The sequence below is a fragment of the Erythrolamprus reginae genome, chromosome 3 (assembly GCF_031021105.1).
Source record: "Erythrolamprus reginae isolate rEryReg1 chromosome 3, rEryReg1.hap1, whole genome shotgun sequence".
NCBI classification, from domain to species: Eukaryota; Metazoa; Chordata; class Lepidosauria; order Squamata; family Dipsadidae; genus Erythrolamprus; species Erythrolamprus reginae.
Window position 1 is genome coordinate 98,124,283 of NC_091952.1, and position 23,718 is coordinate 98,148,000.

At 41.2% G+C, this 23,718-nt stretch overlaps 1 protein-coding gene across 1 annotated transcript in view; it reads left to right on the forward strand.

Moving 5' to 3' along the window:
- The window catches only part of KIAA1614 (KIAA1614 ortholog), a 46,547-nt gene that overhangs the window by 15,377 nt on the left and 7,452 nt on the right, over positions 1–23,718 (forward strand). The window contains exons 5-8 of the mRNA XM_070746279.1: positions 1,175–2,763; positions 7,392–7,578; positions 20,053–20,311; positions 22,634–22,761. Of these exons, the coding sequence (XP_070602380.1) occupies positions 1,175–2,763; positions 7,392–7,578; positions 20,053–20,311; positions 22,634–22,761 (2,163 nt within the window). The remainder of the gene's footprint in view (positions 1–1,174; positions 2,764–7,391; positions 7,579–20,052; positions 20,312–22,633; positions 22,762–23,718) is intronic.

A 23,718-nucleotide genomic window follows, 5' to 3' on the forward strand; every position in this document is an offset into this window, starting at 1 on the left:
ATAATGCTATATAATAGAGTGAATATAGAGTGAGATTCAAATGAAATTATTTGCCATGGCTTGATGTTCTTTGCAATAAAATATTCAATGGTGAGGATGCATAAGATTTAAATGTTTTCTGACATCACAGTAGTTTTATAAAATGCAGTTTTTCAAAAATAGTGGACAGTTTAACTTTATAAAAATTGCTATTTGTATTTAATGCTTCTATTTTCTTTCTGCACAAACTTTTTCATACACCAAATGCATCAAGATTATTATTAACACAAACAAAATAAATATTTATTTGCTAATACTTATTTAATTTCAGAGACCCTGGGCAACTATCATCTAAGTAAAAACATTGTGACATAATTACCGCAATAATGTAAAGCTAAGGAAATGGCAAAAACAAATACTAGAGATAATCCTTGTTGCATATCTTAACAACTCCAAATGCTAATACTTAAAAACATCTACAGAAGGGGGAGGTTATATGGATATTCTACAATGACAAGAAAGCTAGTAAAAGAATTGGTTTCTATACCCCCCCCTTCCCCTTCTTTAAAAATAGAACACTTCAATTCCTGGAAAAAGTATTTTGGAGCCCAGCTAATTGTAAAAAATAAATCAATATATAGCTGTAAAACACTTCTTTAAATGTTTTCATAAGCATTGCCTTTCACCGTTGTAACATATATACTACCATAGTCTGTTGATGGTTTGCTTTTGCCTATAAAAATAAATAGATCTGAATTTGGTTTGCAGCTACATTTTGTCCTCAGATATTATCTGATTATGTCTTGTTTTATATTATCTCCAAGCAATTTCAACTTTCCACAGCATATCCCTGTTGTTTTCCAGTCCTGTGTTATTCTTTATTTATAAGTATACATTCATCTTGCTGATTTGTTACACGCTAGGACTGTAATAAAATGCTAGATCTCTTGTTGTTCTGATGACTAAGAAGCTAAATCATATTACCTTTTATTTTTGATCACTGGCTAAATGAGTTTAAGCAGCAAAGATCTGAGCGATATTATAGAAGGCTTTGTTCTTCATTAGGGTGCAATAGGTGGCCATTAAGGCTAACAGTTACTTCTGTTAAAGGCTTGTAAATATAGTAGATGAAAAGAGTAGCAAAGTGGATAGTTTCACCAAGTAATAAAAAATAATCTTTTCTTTGATTCATTAGGGGTGCCTGTAGATCCTCTGATGCAGACGCAAAAGACTTAGTTTTGAAGGATGGAAACATCCACACTAGTGGAAACCAGAGTGATTCATCTAGTGGTGACTCCAGCTATGGGCAGCAGAGGAAGCAAGGACCATCTTCTTCTCGGGTGCGTTTTGAAGATGAATCTGCAAGGGACGCGGAAGTTCGCTACTTGGAACGCCTGCAGCAACGTCAGAAACGGCCCTTAGATTCAGTTCTGTTATCTCTTGGCCAAGGCCCACTGCTCTCCAAACCAGATCTTGCTGGCTATATAAATGGTGACCTCCAGCGTAAAGAGAATAGCATCAACAAACCTATCTGGGAACATCAACGCATGGGACAGGGAGCCAAAATGCATACTCGCCAGAACAATGGAGGATGCTCTGAAAAAGGGCCTCCTACTCAAGTCAATAAAGAAAGCCAATGTAGTGCCTGTGGATCTTATATCAACAATTCAGTAGGCACTAGAGTCAACCAAACTGGGAACAGCAAACAAGAATTAGCCAATGTCCTTCCTGGAGGCAGTGATACTGTTCACACTAATGAAAACAAAGAGCGTGGACCTTCCCAGGAGAACTCTCGGACAAAGCCCCTAGGTCCTAAGGGGACTCCATTATGGATCCTTCCATCTCGGCAGCGTGTTTTTTCAGAATGCATCAGGAAGACATATATTGGTGAAGTTACTAGCACCGAAGATGTGGACTCGGCTTTAGGCAGCACCACTGACACATCAGACAGCTACAGAACGGACAGTGAAGAAGCTGGCATCAACAGTCTGCAGTTTGCAATCCAAAATCGTCATGGTGTCCCTAGACCATTGGGTTCCTCAGAGAAGAAAGCCAACACTGTTATCAGGGATGGGCAATGGGGAAATGGCAGCTGCAAAACTGTCTCAGGTAACATTCCTAGCGTAAGCAGATTGGAAACTGGGTCACGTACAGAGGAAGCACAAATCTGTAGCTTGCAGGGGGGCTCCGGGGTAAAAGATCAGGAGACTCAGGCAGCCATTCCAAGAAGCAAACAGGTAATGAATCAGATGGAGAAGGAAGACAAAGACAAAGCACAAACAAAGGTACCTGGCACCCAGTTGAGAGAACCTGTATCTCCCATCTATTCTCAGCAGCTGGTTTTCCAAGATGGTATAAAAATTCCTATGAACAGGCCAGTTAATCATTTATGCCAAACCAAGCCGCATACAAAGCAGGTGGCCACTGCCAACAATTTAATGAATCTAATTCCAGCACCTCCTGCTACTGGAAAAGTTCACTGCTCCCCAATGTCTTATAGGAGAGCTGTTTCAACAGGCAGCACCACATTGATCAAACAGGATTCTGGGCATATAAATAAAACCAATGAGCTGTCAGTTTCAGCTGCCTATTCTGACTTCCAGGATGGGGGTGTACCTGGGCTAGAGGAGCATAATGTCCAGCAGAATCCAGGGATATTCTCCAAACATTTGGCTTTATCCTCCAATAATCACAATAACGTAACAACCAAACCAGAGCCCAAAACCATAAAATCTGGCAGAGATGAGCAACTTCAGGAGAGTGAGAAGATAGGAAAAAATCAAGGTAAGACATCATGTTGAGTTCGCTGTAAAAAAGGGAATCTCTCCAACAAGGACATAAAAAATGTGTGCTAAATTAACATTGTTTTATTGAAAGGTAGCTATGTGGCCTGAATGGGAATATTGGGGATATTCACACAAATTTGTATAGGAAGAAATAGTGATGGTATAAGCAACAGTGAGAAAACAAAGTGAATAGGACATTTTTAGAGCAGTTAGAAGAACATCTAAAAGAATGTAAACCCCATATATAATTAACATCTGTTTTTCAAACTAGATAAACAAAGTCTCGAGAATGCCCAAAAGCAAGACATGAGAGCTGTAACTTTTCCCCCTGGTTGATTTCCAAGATGCTGAGGCATGCAGCTGGATTCTGAAGATGATATTACAATGATAGCCATTGATAGTCATCTTCTCCCTTAATTTGTGCAATTTGCTAATTGTTAATTCTTGTCGTAACATACCGTTATATAATTATGCACTACATGCACTATGCAGGTACATTAAACAATGCAGTTTTAGTGTGTATTTTGATAGTTTCACAATTTTATTATTGCAATCAAAATTATTAGAAAGCTAATCATTCATCACTAATCAAAGAATAAGAGCTAACTACAGTACATTTTGAGAGAGGTAATTAGTAGCATCAGTCTGATGTAGCAAAAGGAAAGAATATTGAAGGTCCTTAAAGATTAAATGATTATTAATCTAATCAAAAGATTATCTTTTCATGGATTATAAATGCAATGCATCCAGGTCACCATGCCCTGACACTTATTTATTTATTTGTTTGTTTTGTTTTGTTTTGTTTTATTTATTTTATTTATTATTTTATTCTATTTATTTTATTTTATTTTATTTTATTATTTTATTTATTTTATTCTATTCTATTTATTTATTTTATTTATTTTATTTTATTTTATTTATTATTTTATTTTATTTTATTTATTTTATTTTATTTTATTATTTTATTTATTTTATTCTATTCTATTCTATTCTATTCTATTTATTTATTTTATTTATTTTATTTATTTTATTTTATTTTATTTTATTTTATTTTATTTTATTTTATTTTATTTTATTATTTTATTTATTTTATTCTATTCTATTTATTTTATTTATTTTATTTATTTTATTTTATTTTATTATTTTATTGATTGATTGATTGGATTTGTATGCCGCCCCTCTCCGTAGACTCGGGGCAGCTAACAACAGTAACAAAACAAAACAAAAACAGCATGTAAATCCAATACTAAAACAAGTTAAAAAACCTTATTGTACTTGCTTTGCCTCATGGTGGCAGCTCTAGCAGTCCTATCCAGCAGAACCCCATATGGTTGGCAGCCTCTACTGCTTGCTCGCAGCCGCAATGCAGGAGGCCAAGTGACACACTGATACCACGATCACAAGATGAGGTGGGTGGGTAGAGCTGCCCCATGCAACCCACACTGACTTACCCCTGGGCTCCTGCAACAGGCCATCCATACACCTTGCCTCCCGGCCACGGCACCACTACACCACTCAGCCTATTGCGCCATTGTGACTGTGAGCGAGCAGAAGAAGTGGCCTGCTAATCATGTGGCTCCTGCTGCCCTTGGCTCTCGGTGCTGCCACCGTGAGGCACGTTTTGGGGTGTGGGTGATCAGGCTGCTGGGGCCCTCAGATAATCCCGGAGGATGTCGGGCAGCTCCACCCCCTGCACCTCACCTCAGGCCATGCCATTGTGAGTAACCAGACAGAATGGTGGCTGGCTGGCTGCACAGGCTCTTAAGAAGGGCTTATTTTGGGGGCTAGGGCTTATATTAGATGCACACATTAAAAAAAATATTAGATCTTACTTACGGGATAGGTAATATTTTCAGGGAAAAGGTACTATCACCACCAAAAAGCAATAACCCTAATTTGCAGTTATACAATAATTCAATCAATGTTATGTTTTCCTCAAAATGAAAAATAATAGAGATATTCAAATATAAGTAGTTCTCAGTTTACGGCCATCCATCCAGTGACCATTCAAAATTATGGCAGCACTGAACAAAAAGAATTACAACCCCTGCCTGAAGTTACAGCCATTGCAATTTGCCTGCAGCCACATGATCAAAATTTGGGTCCTTGGCAGCATAATGGTCCTTTATACTTAGGGGTGTTTCAGCTCTTCCCTACCTATCTCTGCCCCACATCTCAGCTGCCCACTTGACCCCTCCCCCCTTCGCATAGGCAAAGGGCTGCTCCGGAGGTTTCAGCCCGCTCCCTACCTATTTCTCTCTATCTCACCAGATTCGGAAGACCCTGGCCTTCTCTATGCCCCACCATGCCCAGGTCCCCATACCATATTTCCCTGAAGACAAGACTCTGTCTTATATTTTTTTGAACCCTGAAATAAGCACTTGGCCTTATTGCCATGTGCTCAAAAATACGATTGGGTTTATTATCAGGAGATGTCTTATGTTGAGGGAAATGGTACCTTTGCCTTTTTGTGTGGCTGCTAACAAGCAGCTAATGAACACAATGTTTGTGAAGGCTAGAAAAGCCTTTCTACTCTTCAGAAACATTGCTTTCCCTAGTTTTCTAAGCCAGAAAACAACCAATGGGATTTTTTTTGAAGGGTAGAAAGAATAGCACACGGAGGAGAGGGAGACCCCTGGAGCGGGCTAGAGAAAGGAAGATTGTATTCTGAAGATCTGAGCTTCCTTTTTCTAGCCCAGCATAGCAGCTTCTGCACCCAAAAGAAAGGGGAAGAGCCTATAGGGCAGGGATCCCCAAACTTGGCAACTTTAAGTCTTGCGGACTTCAACTCCCAGAATTCTCCAGGCAGTTTGAAGACCTCTGCTATAGGGGGTTGGAGAAACAAAGTTTAGATCTAAAAGATCCCAACTTTCTTTTCTCCAGCCCAGTGCTGGAGTTCCCTTCTGTGCATTAAAGGGAGGGAAACTTCAGGAGTGGACTGGAGAAACAAAACTTAGATCACAAAGATCTGAGCTTCTTTTCTACAGCCCAGTGCAGGAATTCCGTTCTGTGCATAGAGGGAAATTGCACATTTTCCTCCGCCCACTTTAACAACTGCAACTGAGAGAGCTGGGATTGTCATTGTTGAGTGAAGCTCTCACCTGGGCATCTTGCTTAATAACCACCATGATTAAAATCAAAATTCCAGGGCCAATTGTGGTCATAAATTGAGACTATCTGTATTTACTTCCCTCGCCTACATTCTGTTATCATGTTTCAGTTCAATCCATGTTTAATTTATCAGTTTTATGATTGTTTGCTGCCCAGTGTCACTAGTTTCAGAAGGGTGGCTGTACAAATTGAATCAATAAATAAACCACCCTGCTATTTCTGCTTATTCCATTTGTTTGGGTTGAAATTTTGCAAAGCAAACCTTTTCTACTTGAGTGTGTAGGATTTGTACATATTTTCAAAATTGGATGATCTGAATTCTAAATCAAGAGAAGAGGTTTCCTCCCAGAGAAAACCAGCCCGGATTATATTCTATGAGGCCCCACAAATGGTAATGGGATTTCCCCCCATTCTTCTCCTTAGGCTAAACCGATGCAAAACATAATCTCATTTTTTAAAGAAATCAATAAATTTTTGTATACTAATATTTTCTATATATATTTTTTACACTTGCCAAACTGTAAAATGAATTGTCCAATTTGCTTCAGTCATAAATTTCTTGCATTTAGGCATCTCTCAGTCTGCAATCTTGAATCAGGATGGACTTATTTCCCAATTTTTTCAAAGAATTTTAAAAATAAACTTCAGCTGGAAACATTTTAATTGGGATTTTTTTTGGCACGTACTTTTTCTTCAGGCTTATTACTCCTTTATTGCATGGAAGAGAATACTCTACAACCTGTAGGTTGTTTATATTATCAGTCTGAACGTCACAACTGTTATGTGTATTGTGATGATACTGCTGGCTGGTTATATAGTTTGCATAGGTTTTATAAGCAGGAGAATTCTTAAACTATTGTAATACCCTAGTTAAGTTACTAACTTCTGATACGAAAATTAGCATTATATCTTAAAGAAATCTTGATTTGGGAGCTGTTGGTGAAAATTAAGAATATGTTACAATAAAATGACTTATTTACTGTTTTCTTGCAGATATCATTATCAAATTAAGTAACATCATCAGTACTAGCTCACTGTGACTTCTTTTGCTTGTTCTGGCCTTCTATATAACAAGTCCATTTTAAGTTTGTTTCTAGAGCAATCTGGAAATCAAAAAGCCAGAATGTTTGTGTGACAATTTAATGCTATGCCTATATTATTGTTAAATTGGATGAATTATTATTACATTTCTAAAGATTGTAGAGAATTCAGAAGGATTGAATGAAATTCTCAGTATCTTCAAAGAACTTCTGTTTCGTAGTTTTGTGTTGGGGGAAAGAGGAACAGTATGTATAAATATAAGATCTCTTCTAAGATTTTCCTATTTGGATTGTGCCACTGTACAGGGTGGCATCTGATATGTTTTAAGAACATTTTCTTTGATAAGAGAATGTATATCAGACATTATGTGCTAAGCCACAATTACTTGTTATGTCCTGTCATACTAGCTGAAGGTGGAAGTCCACCCCAAAGGTGTTCTAAGAACAGCAATTGGACGTATCTGTATCGTTGCAGTAGGTCCATCATCTTCAACATGTGGTGTTCCCCCTGTTGCTCCCAATGTCATCAGTTCCACTGCTATTAACCTCTCCCAGACAACTGAAGAGACCAACTTCACAATCTCCACTCAATCAATCAGCAGAGAAACTCCAGTAGCAGATATGCAGAAGATAAAACCCGGGCAAGCAAATATTATTCAACGGTGAGTAGAAATATATCACGTTGTTAGAAAGTTTAGGTGGGAATGTCATAGAGCAGGGCTGTTTATAAGATCATAAGATTTTTCTAAAGCTAAAACAAATTAATTAATTCCCAAATTAATCCCTCAGCCAGCATGCCCAAATGATCTGCTACTGAGGGGTCTTGTCCATCAGCCTTACTAACTTGATATTCTCTAAATTACCTGAACTTCATTTCCCTTAATCCCCCACCTGTGTGGCAAATGATGGTGATGACCTCTGTACAAATCGATGGTGAGACCACACTTGGAGTACTGAAGGATATAATGGAACTGGAAAAGGTGCAAAAAAGGGCAACAAGAATGATAAAGGAAATGGAGCACCTCCCTTATGATACCAGGTTACAACGTCTTGGTCTCTTCAGCCTTGAAAGATGGCGTTTAAGGGGTGACTTGATCGAAGTGTATAAAATCATGCATGAGGTAGAAAAGGTGGATAGAGAAAAATTCTTTTCTCTATCACACAATACTAGGACAAGGGGACACTCCCTAAAGCTCATAGGTAAGAAAGTGAGGACAAATCAAGGGAAATATTTTGTCACCCAGAGGGTCGTTGGTTTATGGAATTCACTTCCAGAAGAGGTCGTGACAGCTGTCAGCCTTGATAGCTTCAAGGCAGGATTAGACAGATTCATGGATACCAAGAATATAGATGGTTATTGAAATGGATGTCCAAGTGCTGCCTCTATGTTGGTTGAGGCAGGCAGGATTCCCCTGAATACCACTTGTTGGGGGTAAAGGGAAAGGGAGGCTCTTGCCTTCTCTTTCTGCTCAAGATTCCCATGGACAATTGGTGGGCCACTGTGTGACGCAGAATGCTGGATTCGATGGGCTTTGGCCTGATTCAGCATGGCTCTTCTTGTGTTCTTATGAGGGAGGTGTACTGCCATTTTCTTCTGATGAAGGTTAATCAAAACTGGTTTCTGATGACCAAAACACAGTTTAAGCAAAAATGTGTTTTGGGTTTTTTTTTCCCTACTATGATCTCTTTCTTTGCAATGGTATATACTAAAAAAGCCAGATTGGTGTAGTGATTAAGGCACCAGGCTAGAAACCAGGAGATTGTATGTTATAGTCCTGCCTTAGGCATAAAGTTGGCTGGGTGGTCATGGCAAATCAATCTCAGACCTAGGAAAAAAGCAATGGCAAACCACTTCTGAAAAACCTTGCTAAGAAAACTGGAGGGATTTCTCCATGCAGTCTTCAAGAATCAGACACAATTAAATAGAGGAACTATATAAGAAATATACTGACGCAAATAAGCAGCAGCTAGTTAATTTAGAGCCCCTCACCTCACTCCACCCTCATAATATCTCCCTCCTTTTTTAAAGGAAAGTCCTCCAGGATATCAATTTGTCAGAAGTGGAAAAGGTTGCCAGGAGGAAAGTAATCCTAATATTTGGTATAGCCAGGAAGCTTAACAAAACAATTAATAATAATAATAATAATAATTTAATTTATTAGATTTGTGTGCCACCCCTCTTAATTTGTATTTTTCCATTTTATCTTTGGAACAATTGCAAAGTAGGTTTAGGATATGAGGTACTTCTTCAAGACTACATAGCACGTGAACATTATTTGTGAAAAATATACTTTCTATGCAGGATAGATGTTTGCCTTCAAAAGGAACCTGGATATTTTCAGTTAATTGGTAGAGTGGATTGTTTGTCCTGCTATGTTGTCTCATATGGTGGGAGGTGCTCCTAGGAGAGATGAACAAACAATGCTGGGAATGTACGCCAAAAGTAATCACTCCCATCAGGGTTACCCAAGACTTTTAAACCAATAAAGCAATAAATAATAATAATAATAATAATAACAACAACAACAACAGTATCAACAATAACAACAATAATAATTTATTAGATTTGTATGCTGCCTCTCTCCGAGGACTCGGAGCAGCAAACAGGGACAGGGATGGGTTTTAACTTAGTTCGGGTTCTAACTTAGCTCGCTGCCGGTTTGCTTCCTCCTGCGCCGTGAAGGCCATTTGCATGCCAGAACTGAAAACCAAGCTTCTGTGCATGCACAAAAGCCAAAAACAAGATGTAGGTGCTGTCATTACAGATGGTTTGGGAGTGTGGCCAACTGGCTATTGCTCCCAGTTCAGTAAGCAGGGGGGAATGGGAAAAGAAGAAGGAGAATAATTTGTCAGTTTCTTCTAATTATTTCTGAATTACTACTCAGTCTTTAATTCAATTTCAATTTCAATTCAATTTATTAGATTTGTATGCCGCCCCTCTCCGAAGATTCGGGGCGGCTCACAACAATAATAAAAAACAATATAACAGTAAACAAATCTAATATTAAAAGAAAAGATATATAAAACCCAAACAATTAAAACCATACAACACATACATACCAAACATAAAATATAAAAGCCTGGGGGAGGTATCTCAGTTCCCCCATGCCTGGCGATATAGGTGGGTCTTGAGTAATTTGCGAAAGACAAGGAGGGTGGGGGCTGTTCTAATCTCTAATCTTAAGCAACCAAATGTTATCTATGTATCCAGATATAACAATTAAATAAATAAATTTTAAATTAATAAAATGGACTAGAAGATCAATTTATCATATTTTCGACACATTATGCAAAGACCTGGCTCTCTTACAAAGACTAGAGTTGGGTTGAAAAGTTGAAAGAAAGGGAAGAGTGATCAGCATCAAACATTACAGGGGTGATGGGTGCATCAGTGAAGGACTATTTTAGAGACACATCATCTCATAGAAGATCTATTTATATACATTCAGTGAGAGTGAACCTCAAATGTTTGTAAGGCTCCTGGGCTCTGTCCCCTAATTCAGTGTTTCCCAACCTTGGCAACTTGAAGATATTTGGACTTCAACTCCCAGAATTCCCCAGCCAGCGAATGCTGGCTGGGGAATTCTGGGAATTGAAGTCCAGATATCTTCGAGTTGCCAAGGTTGGGAAACACTGCCCTAATTCATTGTGGAAGGGACCTTCTAGTCCAACCTCTGCACAAGCAGGAGGCCCGATACCACTCTGGACAAATGGCTGTCCAATCTCTTCTTAAAACCATTTTTTCTCCCAGGGAAAGCAGCAGCAGTACATATTGAAGATCTCTTTCAGTTTGTTAGCAACAAATGCTTCCCGCATGTCTGCTTTCAGCTGTCTGTGATACAGTCTTTCCTCTGCTGAACTCCCTTGAGATCTGCTGCAGTTCTCCCCACAGGTGCTTTCTGCTTTTTCAGGCTTGGCTTTTCACTCTCACAGCAGGCAAGTACTGCCTTGTTGGTGCTGCCAGCAGGCTTAGAGCCCCCGTTGCCTTCCCTGCTGTTTTCCCCTCCCTCTTAGCTCTGAAATCTGCTTTGACCTACTTCTCCCTTCCTGCCCAAATCCCCAGAAAGTTCTTGTTATGGCTGGATACCTCGATTCACAGAAATTAAGCCTCTTCTTTCTAATCCAGGAATTATATCTAAAATACAAAAATGGCATATTATTGGTTTCCTCAATACATCTAAAATCCATATTGATCACTCTGGTAGCTGCAATGTTTAGCAATGTCAACAATGTGTTTAGTTTGGATTCTACTGCTGTCTGATTAGTTAACCAGATAAATAAAATAATTTGGTCCGATGAAATTCTGTCCAGCGTTGCCAGAAACAAATTAATCTAAGCCAGCACAAGCTTGGCAGATTTACTGAAAAGTAGGTTGAGAATAGAGATGCTCAAGCTGAGACGATTCTCAGAATACACTTGAAATGAGGCTCAAGGAAGTAGGCAGGAGATACATTTGGAAAGGACAAATAGGAGAAGTAAGAAAAGCTTTTGACTCTGAGTCTTTTCTCCGTACTGAAGGAGCGGGTCCAGCAGTCACATGGGTTGCTCATGTCCAATCCGGTGGAACTGAGCCTAGTGTTAAAAAAGCTTGCTGGATCCGCCCCTTCCCCAGAATTCGCTCAGTTCGCATATCCTGCGGTTGTATTGTGATAGCTCGTTCAACATTCTAACACCTTCCCTTCGATCTTTCCCTTCAAAAGTAGTAAGATTTATTTGTTCTTATTTATTTACTTGCACTAATAGCGCCAGCCGTTTGTGGCTCGGCTTTTTTTCTTGGGAGAAGTTGCGGTTTCGTTTTCCCCCGGCTGTCTTGCCGTGTACGATCCCCGCTGCCGCTTGTGGATTCTTTTAATCCTTTGGCCTGGAGGTCTTGGTGCAAGTATTGATTCATTGCTAAATTATTGTATTATTGATAAAGGGCTTAAGAAATACCTCCTGCGGAGTGAGACGCTTGTTCTAGTCTCCTGGACTTAGTCGATCGCTTCCCCTTTAAGAACTTCCATTACGGAGCGATTTTTCGGCGCGAAGGCCTTCGCGCCCTTTTTAAAATTAGGTCTCTCGTGTTGGCCTCCTGCCAGCCGCGTAGGCCTCAGTCCACCGCGTGGATCCCGGAGTGGGCTTTGGGACGCTCAGGCTTAATTCTCCACCGGCTAAGCCTCCAACCAGAGTGCCTTGGTTACTTTAATTAAAGTTTAGGGAGGCTGGCCACGCTGTATTTGGGGGCACGAACTCTGGGTTTGCCCAGATTGTCCTCAAGTCTCAGCAGCTCCGAGGCCTCGGAGCAGGATCCATTCCTCTTGGGAAGCCTTTGAAATTCTTCTCCCTAATTATTCAGTTATTTGGCTCAGCCTGGTCTTCTGCTAATTGTCAGACTATGGCTACCTTTCCCAAGAGAGGCACAACTAAAGGTCCCAGAGAGGCCAGGCCTACAGGCGATGAGATTACCAGTATCCCCCAGGCCTCGACCTCCTCTTCTTCAGGGGCCCGCCCCTCGACCAAGGTCACCAGGGCTGAGAAGAGAAGGGACCTAGCCCTACAAAGAATCCATGATAAATCAGCAAAGCGTTTGAAAGTACAGGCCCAAGTACTCAGTAGTCAAGACCCCCCAGAGGCTTCTAGTCTGCCTCCTTCTGGGGTCCCTGTGTTATCTCTGGATGAGCCAAACCTAGACAGACCCCAACCTAACCTATGGGGAATAGGTCCAGAGGAACCAGATATTATTGAAGATTCCCCCCAGCCAGGATCCTCCCAGGCCTTCAGGGATTCTTCTGCCATTCCTGCTGATATTTCTAGTTTACCTCCTGAATTCCAATCTATTTTTTCTGTGTTGTCCAAGGCCATTGATGCTAAACTCTCTTCCATCAATGAGCTTCCCTTACCTCCTCCTCCTCCTCGTCCCTCCCGCCCCTTGGGTTCTTCCCCAGCGGTTAGAGCTCCTATTCAGGATGATTCAGATTCCTCTCAGGACGAATATGAGGATATGGAGGAGGATGAGGATCCCTTTCAAGGCCTCTCAGATGATGAGGAATCCCAAATAAAGGTGCCTTCTCCAATTACTATTTTTCCTTCTCAATTGTTCAAATCTCTCCTCCTCAAAGCTAGAATTTCTACGGGATTGGCGGCCCAGGAGAAACAGGCCTCCACATCCACTGACCCCCCGGAGGAGAACTTACCTTACTTCACAGAGGAACAGGAGGATAACGAGGTAATTCCTATGCCTAAATTGTTTAAAGATGCCTTACTTAAACAGTGGGATTTCCCAGCCTCTGGGCTTAATCCCTCAACCAAGGATAGAAAATTGTACAAACTTTCCTCTTCCTATGAGGAGCTCCTATCTTTTCCAAAACCGGATGAACCGGTCAAGATCCTTCACTCGGCGGCTGCTGTGCCAGGCGAAGCAGAGGAAGTCCTCCGCCCAGAGGACAAGCGGATTGAACAAATGCTCAAAAGAGGATTCACCGCAGATTCCTGGGCCATTAAAAGTTCTGCAGCGGCTTCCTTTTTCTCCAGAGCCATGCTTCTCTGGCTTCGCCAACTTCAACAGCATATTCCTCCCGATGACTTGAGAGGTCAACAAGACTTCAACAAGGTCTTTGCAGCTGCTCAGTACGTGGCTGATGCCACTTTACAAATCTACTAGATTTTCTGCTAAGTCTATTGCAGCTTCTACAACGGCAAGAAGACTCCTATGGATTCGCCCTTGGCAAGCGGGAGTATGCCAGAAGTGGCAGTTATCCCTGGGACCCTTAAAGCGCGACCTTCTTTTCGGTGATCTTCTGGATCCACTCCTCACGGAAACCACGGACAAGAAGAAAGTTTTGGGTCCAACCACCAAAAAGGCTACCAAAACGCAGTCCTTTCGTCGCCCAGGGCGTCAGCAAGACCAAGCGGCTTCCTATCAGAGATCTCCAGGTCAGTATTCCCCCCGTTTTCGTTCCCAAGGTAGGAACTCCAGGGGCAGAGGGTTTCGCTTCCAAAGGGGAGCGTCCTCTAACAGGGCTTCAAAGAAACCTAGATGGTAATTTTTCCTCAATTCCCATAGGTGGTCGCCTGGCCCATTTCGCCTCTAATTGGCGTCTCACCTCCAAGGACCCCTGGGTCATTGACACTGTTCAAACAGGCCTTCTTTTAGAATTTATCTCTCCCCCCCCCCGAAACGTTTCATTTCCTGCCCTTCTCCCAGGTCCTCCTCAGATTGTAACCGTATGGAGGAGGCCATTTCCCACTTATTGTCCATCAGAGCCATCCAACCGGTTCCTCCCGGCCAGAAGGGTCTAGGTTTTTACTCCATCCTATTTATGGTTCCAAAATCCTCCGGAGGTTGGAGAGCTATTTTGGATTTAAAGAAGCTGAACCTATTCATCAAATATAGGAAGTTTAAGATGCACTCCTTATCATCTATTTTGGCCGCCATCCACACGGGAGATTTCATGGTCTCTTTAGACCTTACTGAGGCTTACCTCCACATTCCTATAGCCAAATGCCACAGAAAATTTTTGCGTTTCTCCTTTCAAGGCAGGCATTTCCAGTATAGGGCGATGCCATTTGGCCTTTCCTCGGCCCCTCGGGTTTTTACAAAGCTCTTGGGGTCCCTGGCGGCCTATATCCGGGCGTCTCCCATTCACATTTTATGTTATCTTGATGATATTTTGATTCATGGGAACTCCCTAGAGAAAGTGAAAACAGACCTTTCTGTCACCATGTCAGTCCTTCAGGACCATGGATTTTCCATCAACTTTGATAAAAGTCATCTCCAACCTTCCACATCTATTTTACACCTGGGGTCCATTATTAATTCAGAATCCTCCCAGGTCTTTCTCTCTCCCGAGAGAAAATTCAGTATAGGGGAGTTAATTTCTTGCATTCTATCTAAACCTTCAGTATCCATAGTATCCCTGTCTTCCCTTTTGGGGAAGATGGTGTCATGCATAGGCATCATTCCCTGGGCTCGCCTTCATGCTAGGGAACTACAGTGGCTCCTATTACCCTTTCAGAGATCGGGGCACAGCAACTCAAATCGTCGCATTGTCATCCCTCCAATGGTTCGCAGATCCTTCAAGTGGTGGAAGTCTCCGGCCATGGACAAAGGATCCCCGTTCAGGTGCCCGGATCAATTTGTCATCACCACAGATGCCAGTCTATCGGGATGGGGCGCCCACGCCCAGGGGATGATAGCCCAGGGCACGTGGTCCCCGGAGGAAGCTTCCAAGCCAATCAATTGGCTAGAGTTAAGAGCCGTTTTCCTGGCCCTGAAGCATTTCTCTCCTCGCATTCCCAACCGGCACGTTCTCATTCTCACCGACAACATTGCCACAAAAAGCCATATCTGCAGACAGGGGGGCACGAGATCAAAAGCCCTCATGAGGGAGGCCCTCAAGTTAGGCCTTTGGGCGGAAAAACATCTTCGGTCGCTCCTAGCCGACCACATCTCGGGGAGCCTCAACGTCCAGGCGGATTGGCTATCTCGAGCAACGATAGACCCAGGAGAGTGGAACCTCCATCAGGACCTGTTCCATCAAATCAGCCTCAGATTCGGCCTACCAGTCCTGGATCTCTTCGCGACCAATGCGAACGCCCAACTCCCTCGCTTCTTTTCCAGATTTCCATCCCCGGGAGCGGAAGCAATCAATGCCCTCCGGAGCCCATGGCCTCCAGGCCTACTCTACGCATTCCCTCCAATTCCAATTCTCCCGGATGTGATTCACAAGGTCCTCACCGAGAGGGCCCGAGTAATCTTAATCGCCCCTCATTGGCCCCGCCGGCCTTGGTTCGCGGATCTCCAACAGTTGTCCGTCCAGGACCCTTGGCGACTCCCCGTTTCGGGGGATATGCTGCGGCAGGGGGCCTCATTCCATCCAGACCCGGAGTGGTTCCACCTCACCGCCTGGCTGTTATCAGGAGAGACTTAGAACTGCGTGGTCACGACCCCGATACAGTGGAGGTCATTTTAAAGGCCAGAAGGGGTTCGACCAATCGAATCTACGACCACACGTGGTCCAAGTTTCACCAGTGGTGTCTACAGGAAGGCCTTTCTCCCCTGTGCATTCCCATACACAGAATCATTTCCTTCCTTATGCAAGGTTTCCATAAAGGACTCTCCACCAGCACCCTCCGGCGTCATCTGGCGGCAATTTCCTCTGTCCTGGGGGGCCCCCGCAGACAGCCTCTCCGATCCTTCCCAGAGGTTCAGGAATTCCTCAAGGGCATAGCCAACCTTAGACCTTCCAAGGTCCACAGGTATCCATCCTGGGATTTGCCACGGGTTCTCCACTCCCTCACGCAGGCACCATACGAACCCCTAAAATCGGCATCCCTCAGATACCTATCCTTTAAAGTAGCATTTCTGGTGGCTATTACCTCTGCCCGACGCATTTCGGAGCTGGCTGCCCTCTCAATCAGACAGGACCTTTGTCAATTCCATCAGGACAAGGTAGTCTTGCGACTGGACCCCACCTTCTTACCCAAGGTCAGTTCCATGTTCCACAGAACTCAGGATATTGTCCTACCTTCCTTCTGCCTCCAACGAGACCATCCCTTGGCAATTAGATGGCACACCCTGGATCTCATTAGAGCGCTGAGAATCTACATCCAACGCACAGGACCCTTTCGGAGGTCAGAAGCACTTTTTATAGCCTATCACCCCAGAGTCATGGGTGCCAAAGTGTCTTCAACAGTGATAGGCCGTTGGATCAGAGGGACTATATCTAAGGCCTATGAGTCGGCCTCCCTCTCAGTTCCAAGGAACATCACAGCGCATTCCACCAGGAGCGCAGCCACTTCGGCCGCTTGGGCAACTCAAGCCCCGTTGGAGGAGGTCTGCAAAGCAGCCACTTGGGCCTCGCCAAATTCCTTCATCAGGCACTACAAGATTGATTCATACGCTTCAGCGGACGCTGCCTTCGGCAGAAGGGTACTCCAATCCGTTATCTCTCACGATAGCAATCTAATCCCACCCTAGGGACCATCTATTGGGTATGTCCCATGTGACTGCTGGACCCGCTCCTTCAGTACGGAGAATAGGCGTTGATTGCTTACCTGAACGCCTCTTCTCGTACGGTGAGCGGGTACAGCAGTCACTTCCCGCCCTTGTATGTGTCTTCTTTACTTTCCTATAACTTTCTTCCTCTAACTATGAGAGTTGAACACTACAGAGCTTCACAGCTGAGCCTAGTCTATGGATTCGCGAATTCTGGGGAAGGGGCGGATCCGGCAAGCTTTTTTAACACTAGGCTCAGTTCCACCGGATTGGACATGAGCAACCCATGTGACTGCTGTACCCGCTCACCGTACGAGAAGAGGCGTTCAGGTAAGCAATCAACGCCTATTTTGTTTTCTCCCCCTCACCCCCCTTTTTTTTTTTGGTGTGTGTGTGTGTGCCTTGAAGTCAGGTTTATGGCAACTGCCTGACATGTTCCAGATGGCTTTGTGCTGGACAAAAAGTATTTTGTACACAAAAGGCACAACGTTCTATATTTTTTATTAAAAAGCATAATTTAATATAATGTGCTTATTTCTTTCTGGTCAGTGTTTGTACAATTTGGTTGAACAGTTGTCATTTCTTTACTAACCAGGGATGAAAGGGTGAAGTTTGACTCTCAATAGCATCTCTTACGCCAGTGATGACTCTTAAGTGTTGTCACTCTGATGGCTAAGTGTCTATAATTTTCTCTTACAGAAGGCAGAGAATAAACTCTTGTCTTTGGGGACAGTTTTGCTCTGTTCATCCATGACATAGTGTCACGTATCTTTATAGAAGTAGCTACCGTATTTACTAAACAATATACAGTAATACTACACCATTTGGTTCAGAATACTTTTTTCCTTGGTTTCCCCCTCTAAAATCTAGTTGCGTCTTATACACTGGTGCGTCTTATACACCGAAAAATGTGATATTTAGGAAATATTTTATAAGAACCGATTTACAAATCTGAGAAAAGTACAGTACTATATATAGACGGGAATGATCAAATCTGAGTTTTCAAGAATTAAAGAAACAGAATTCGGGCAGGGTGATATAAAGAAACACATTTATTATTATTTATTCATTTATTTATTGGGTTTGCAAGTCATTTGTCATGTTAACTAATAGCACTATGTAGCAGTTACAGATATCAGTTGGATCTACTTGGTTTTCAGCTCTCATTGGATTGAATGCAACGTTGGATTGTCAGAAAGCGGAAAGATTGCTATAACAGGAGCAAATAGAAAGAACAGTATATTAAAGCTTTCCTGGGCTATTTGGGCTTTTTACTCCTTCCTACTTCAAAGATCACAGTGATGTACCAGAATAAATGAGATATCACTTATATAAAAAAGAGCCCCAGTTAAAGCTTAAACTCTTTCAAAATATCTGTTTGATGTTGTACCCCTTTCTCTGTCTCTTTACCTTCAAATTTCTGAGTGAAGCATATTCATTTATTGATAATACCTTGTTTTATTTCTTTCGCTTTTTCCTATTTTCTTTATTATATATATTTATTATTTTTTATATACTGTACACACAAACATAACAATGACAAACAAAACAAAGAAAAACATAAAACATAAATTTGGGAAATTTACATTCTCTGCTCATTCAGAATTTCAATCGCTTCTTATTTTCAAGCTGCTTACATTGTAAGCTCTTTGGGGTATACCTCTATCCTTGACCTCCAGGGGGTGGACAAAAAACCGGAAACACCTTGAAAAATCATCAAAATATCTTTTAATATGGTGTTGGTCCACATTTTACGGCAAATACAGCCTCAATTCTCCGAGGCATTGATTCATAAAAATTGTGAGTTGTTTCCAAAGGAATTTTAGCCCATTCTTCAGTTAAAGCACCCTCCAGTTCTTTTGGAGATTATGGTGGTGGAAATCGACTTCTTACTTGAATCTCTAAAATCGACCATAAATGCTCAATAACATTGAGGTCTGGTGATTGTGGTGGCCAGATGAGATGCTGAACTTCATTAGAATGTTCCTCGTGCCATTCTTTAACACTTCTTGCTCTATGGATTGGTGCATTATCATCTTGAAAGATGGCATCCCCCTCTGGAAACAGTTCTTGAACCATAGGATGAATTTGGTCAGCCGAAATTCCTAAATAGTGATGGCTGTTAATTCTTCCATGAAGGGAAATCATTGGCCCGGCGGATTACCAAGAAATAGCACCCCAGATCATCACTGAACCCCTGCCATGTTTGACGGTTGGGAGAAGGCAGTCTGGATGAAATGATTCTTTTGGCTGTCTCCAGACGTAAACACGGTCGGAGGTCGGAAAAAGGGTAAATGATTATTCGTCAGAGAAAATCACATTTTGCCACTGCCCGAGGGACCATTTCTGGTGGTTTCTGCACCACTCTAAATGCTTTAAAACATTTGTCTTTGAGAGCAGAGGTTTCCTGATTGCAACTCTTCCGTGGAATCCAGATTTGTGAAGCTCCCTTGTTTACTAGAGATACAGTAGAGTACAGCTGCTCTGTTTCACTTAGTCAAAATAGTGATAAGATTAGAGACCAATGCCCTTACACTTTTCAATACCTCATATATGCAATTCTAGGTCTGCAGTTTGAAATGGAAAAATCCTAGTCATAGTAAGAGGAAAAATTTAATTACTCAAAAAGTAAACTTCACAGAAAAATAAGCTACAATTCTCCACTTAAAGAATTTTTCTCTATACTTTAAAAAAAAACAAAGCAAAAGTTGGGTATAAATAAAATAAAATAAAATAATATTAGCTAGAGAAGGGTTTTTTAGATTAGAATTGTGGAATATAGTTATAATAGTAGTTTCTCTGTTCCTTGGGTATTAATGTGGTTAATTTGACAATATAGGTAAATGTGTCTAGTTTGTATATTTGTAAATCCTTTCAAAATCCTTTTATCATTTATTGTCCTTGGGTTTTTATGTGTGCCTTCAAGTCAGGCAAGATTTTTGGAAGTGATTGCCTGTTGCCTTTTTCCTAAGGCTGAGAGAGACTGACTGGCCCAAAGTCGCCTAAGGCAGAATTGAAACTTAAAATCTCTCCTAGTTTCTAGTGTGATGCCTACTAACTGCTACACCAAACTAATTCATTGGGGCACTCCAAATTGTAAATAAAGTTGAAGGTACTTTTGATTTTTATAATTCTCTTGGCGGGTTGTTTTGCTTTTCAGCAAACACTTAGAAGTCTACTCGCAGCCAAAGAAACAGCAATCCACCAAGAAAGAAGTCTCTTCTACATCAGGTTTTAAAAAATTCTTCACCACTCTGACTCAGAGCACCAAACAAAGATTGGGCAAATCCCGATGTTATAGCGTGGAACAGATTTCTATGCTAGAATCAGGAACTGACAAGCCCAATATAGAAACTGGTCCAGATATCATTTGTTCTCCAAAAATGAAGAAAGTACCTTCTTTACAATCTTTGCAGAGGGTGAGTTGAAATCGTGTTTTGATTAAATTTTATGACAGACCTAGAATTTTACAGCCTGTGGACCTTATCTGACCCATGGCTGGTCCCAGTCCAGCCCATGGTATTGGCAGCATTAGTGGCAGGAGTTGGGGCTTTGGACAGCATCGCTGGAGGGGGCAGCATGGCTTCAGGGGCCGGGCACTGGAGGTGGTCATTCACAACAATCTGTGTTTCTCACGTGTCCCTCTAGGAATATTAATTGCCCACCTGTTTTATGAATTAAATAGCAGTAAACTAGCTTAATTTTTATGGTACAAATTTAAAACTATTTTCCAGAAAAATATTAGCCTTACAGTGATGATATATTATCAATAAAACTGTTTTTGTTATTCAATGTATTTAGCATTAAACAGCATCATGCATGTTTAAACATTTTAAACCCTGAAGTCCACCTGTAAGCCCAGTAAGCATCTAGAAAGCCATTTCATTTTTTACAATATGATGACACCATTGAAATCCATCCTATTTAGAGCATCTTAGTTTGTAATGCTTCCTGTTCTTTGAGGCAATGATGAAGCCCAACAGTCCTAGTTATTCACTGATTCAAACATTACATATATTGATACTCTACTTTTCTGTAGTTCCTGCTTTTCAAATCTCAAACACTGGAATTCAGTTATTTTTTTTCTATCAAATCAAATGAATTTTACAGAAAATGAACTCATTTCATTTTCCAAGCCTAGCTGACCATGAATAAATACATGGGCATATAAGGCACAGCAAGAATCCACTCCAATAGGAAATGTTTTAATCTCTAAGGATTATTAAAGTGCTGCTGAAGTTTTGTATGTCAAAACAATAATACTCAGAATTACCAAGTAGGAAAAATACTTCAATTGGCAAATGAAAAGGGAAGAATAGACAAATTTATGGTTGTTTGCTGGATTACATTGATGTGATTTGTTAGGCTGTTCTAGTGGCACTGTATAAAAGTGGTACTGGTTTATCTGATCAGGGTTAAAATAGATTGGTTACTATTCCTGGAAATTTTAATGAATTTTTATTTTTCTGACCAGGACCTGATAATGATGTATTAAGGCAGTGATGACGAACCTATGGCATGGGTGCCAAAGGTGGCATGTGGAGCCATACCTGCTGGCACGCGAGCCATTGCCTTGTTCAGCTCCATGAATGTGTGTGCTGATTTTTGGCTTTTGGCACAGAGGCTCTTGAAGGGCATTTTTGGCTTCCAGAGATCCTCCAGGGGGATAGGGGAGGTCATCTTTACTCTCCCCCAGCTCCAGGGAAACCTTTGGAGCCTGAGGATGGTTAAACACAAACCTACTGGGCCTACCAGAAGTTGGGAAACAGGCCATTTCCAGCCTCCAGAGGCTAATGTCCTCCCTGGGCATTGAATTATGGGTGTGGGCACTCGCACATGCGTGATGTTGCACGCCCACGCTCTTTTGGCACTCGAGGACAAAAAGGTCCACCACCACTGTTTTAAGGTTTTGTTTACAGTTAAAGGTTATATGGGAGAAATGTTATTGGATGCATTTTAAATTTATCTGATTAAGATTAAAACAGTTATATTATTTGGTGTCTTTAGTGTATTCTAGATTTGAATGATGAGTTTGGGGGTTTTGAATTATTGTAGAAAAATAGACATAACTTAAAAGGAAGAAATCAAGGTTATAATAAATAGGGTATTATTTTGGGTAATCCTTAATAGACATCTGCTGATTACAATGGGTGGTGAGGTTTTAAAGATTTGTTTGTAACAAATAAAATGAGATATGGGATGAAGAGTGTTCTATTTTAAGAGATGTTGATAAGTTGTTAAAATTGTTTGTACATGCTGAGACAAAGGGGGAAGTTATTTTTTATTCGTTCTCATTTTATTTTTCTTTATTGCAGTTTTTATTTCTTTCATGCTTTGTGTTAGATAATTTGCATAATATAATATCTGATTAAAATTATTATAAAATGTGAAAAAAACCACTGAGTTATTGATCCCTACTAAATATCTACTATTTAGCAAAAGTAAAAATTTCATAAGTGCATGTACATAATATTTAATAACGTGATTATGCTGTGACAATGCGCAACTCTTGAAGCATCAGAATTTAGATTTTTGAAACATGTTTAATAAGTTAACTTAATGAAAGCAAATCTAGTAACATTGCCACTCCTCTTTTTTGTTTTGTTTTTACTTATTTTGGTTTCCAGAAGGATAAAGATAATCCAAGCTTGCGGTCAGAAAACTTTATTCCTCTTTGTCCAATACATCTGCAGTTTGATTCTTCAATACTCTTTCTGATTTTCAGTATTTCTTCCCACTAGGTGTCATCTTTCTGCAAACCAAGGAAAGCCTCTTCTGTTCAAAATCTGCATTCTTTTTTGGGCAAGAATAATCGGTCCAATGTTTACATGGTGGAGGAATTTAAGGATGAAGAAACTTCTTCTAACAGGTGAGAGTTGGAATATGTCAGGTGACTATTGTGATCATATCCTAAATCAGGGGTCCCCAAACTTTTTACACAGGGGGCCAGTTCACTGTCCCTCAGACTGTTGGAGGGCCGGACTATTAAAAAAACCTATGAACAAATCCCTAAGCACACTGCACATACCTTATTTAAAGTAAAAAACAAAATGGGAACAAATACAATATTTAAAATAAAGAAGAAGTAATAAGTAATTAAGTAATTAATAATTAAGTAATAAAGTAATTTATACTTCTTTATGAACAAGTAAATTTAAACTTAAATCAGCAAACTCCATTTCTCCTTCCTTCCTTCCTTCCTTCCTTCCCTCCTTCCTCTCCACTTCTCTCTTCCCTCTTCCTTTTCTTTCATTTGTTTCATTTTCCTCTCCCTCGTTCTTTCTCTCTCTCTCTTTCCATCTCTCCCTCTTCCTTTCTCTCTCCCTCTTTCTCTTTCTTTCTCTCTCTCTTCTCTCTCTCTCACTCACTCTCTTTCTAACTCTCCCTCTTTGTATCTCTCACACTTTCTCTCTCTCCCCCTCTCTCTATTTTTCCCTTTCTCTCTCTCCCTTTCTATCTCTCCTCTTCATTTCTCTCTCCCTCTCTATTTTCCCCTCTTATTATATTGATCGGTAAAATCTCGTGTGCTGTCGCGGGCCGGTTAAAAGACCTCAGCGGGCCGCATCCGGCCCCCGGGCTGTAGTTTGGGGACCGCTGTCCTAAATGGTTCTTTTTATGTGTTGGATGGTGGATAATTGTATGCCTCCCAGAGTCTGCGGAGAGGGGCGGCATACAAATCTAATAAATAAATAATCACTTAATCTGTTTTTAGACACTGACTGCAGCAACTCACCTCTGTTTGCATCCTGCAGGATCTTTCTGTATTTGATTAACAGTGGCTAGCTTTTCTGAAAGAGACATGAATCCAGATCCAATCCTGTCCCTA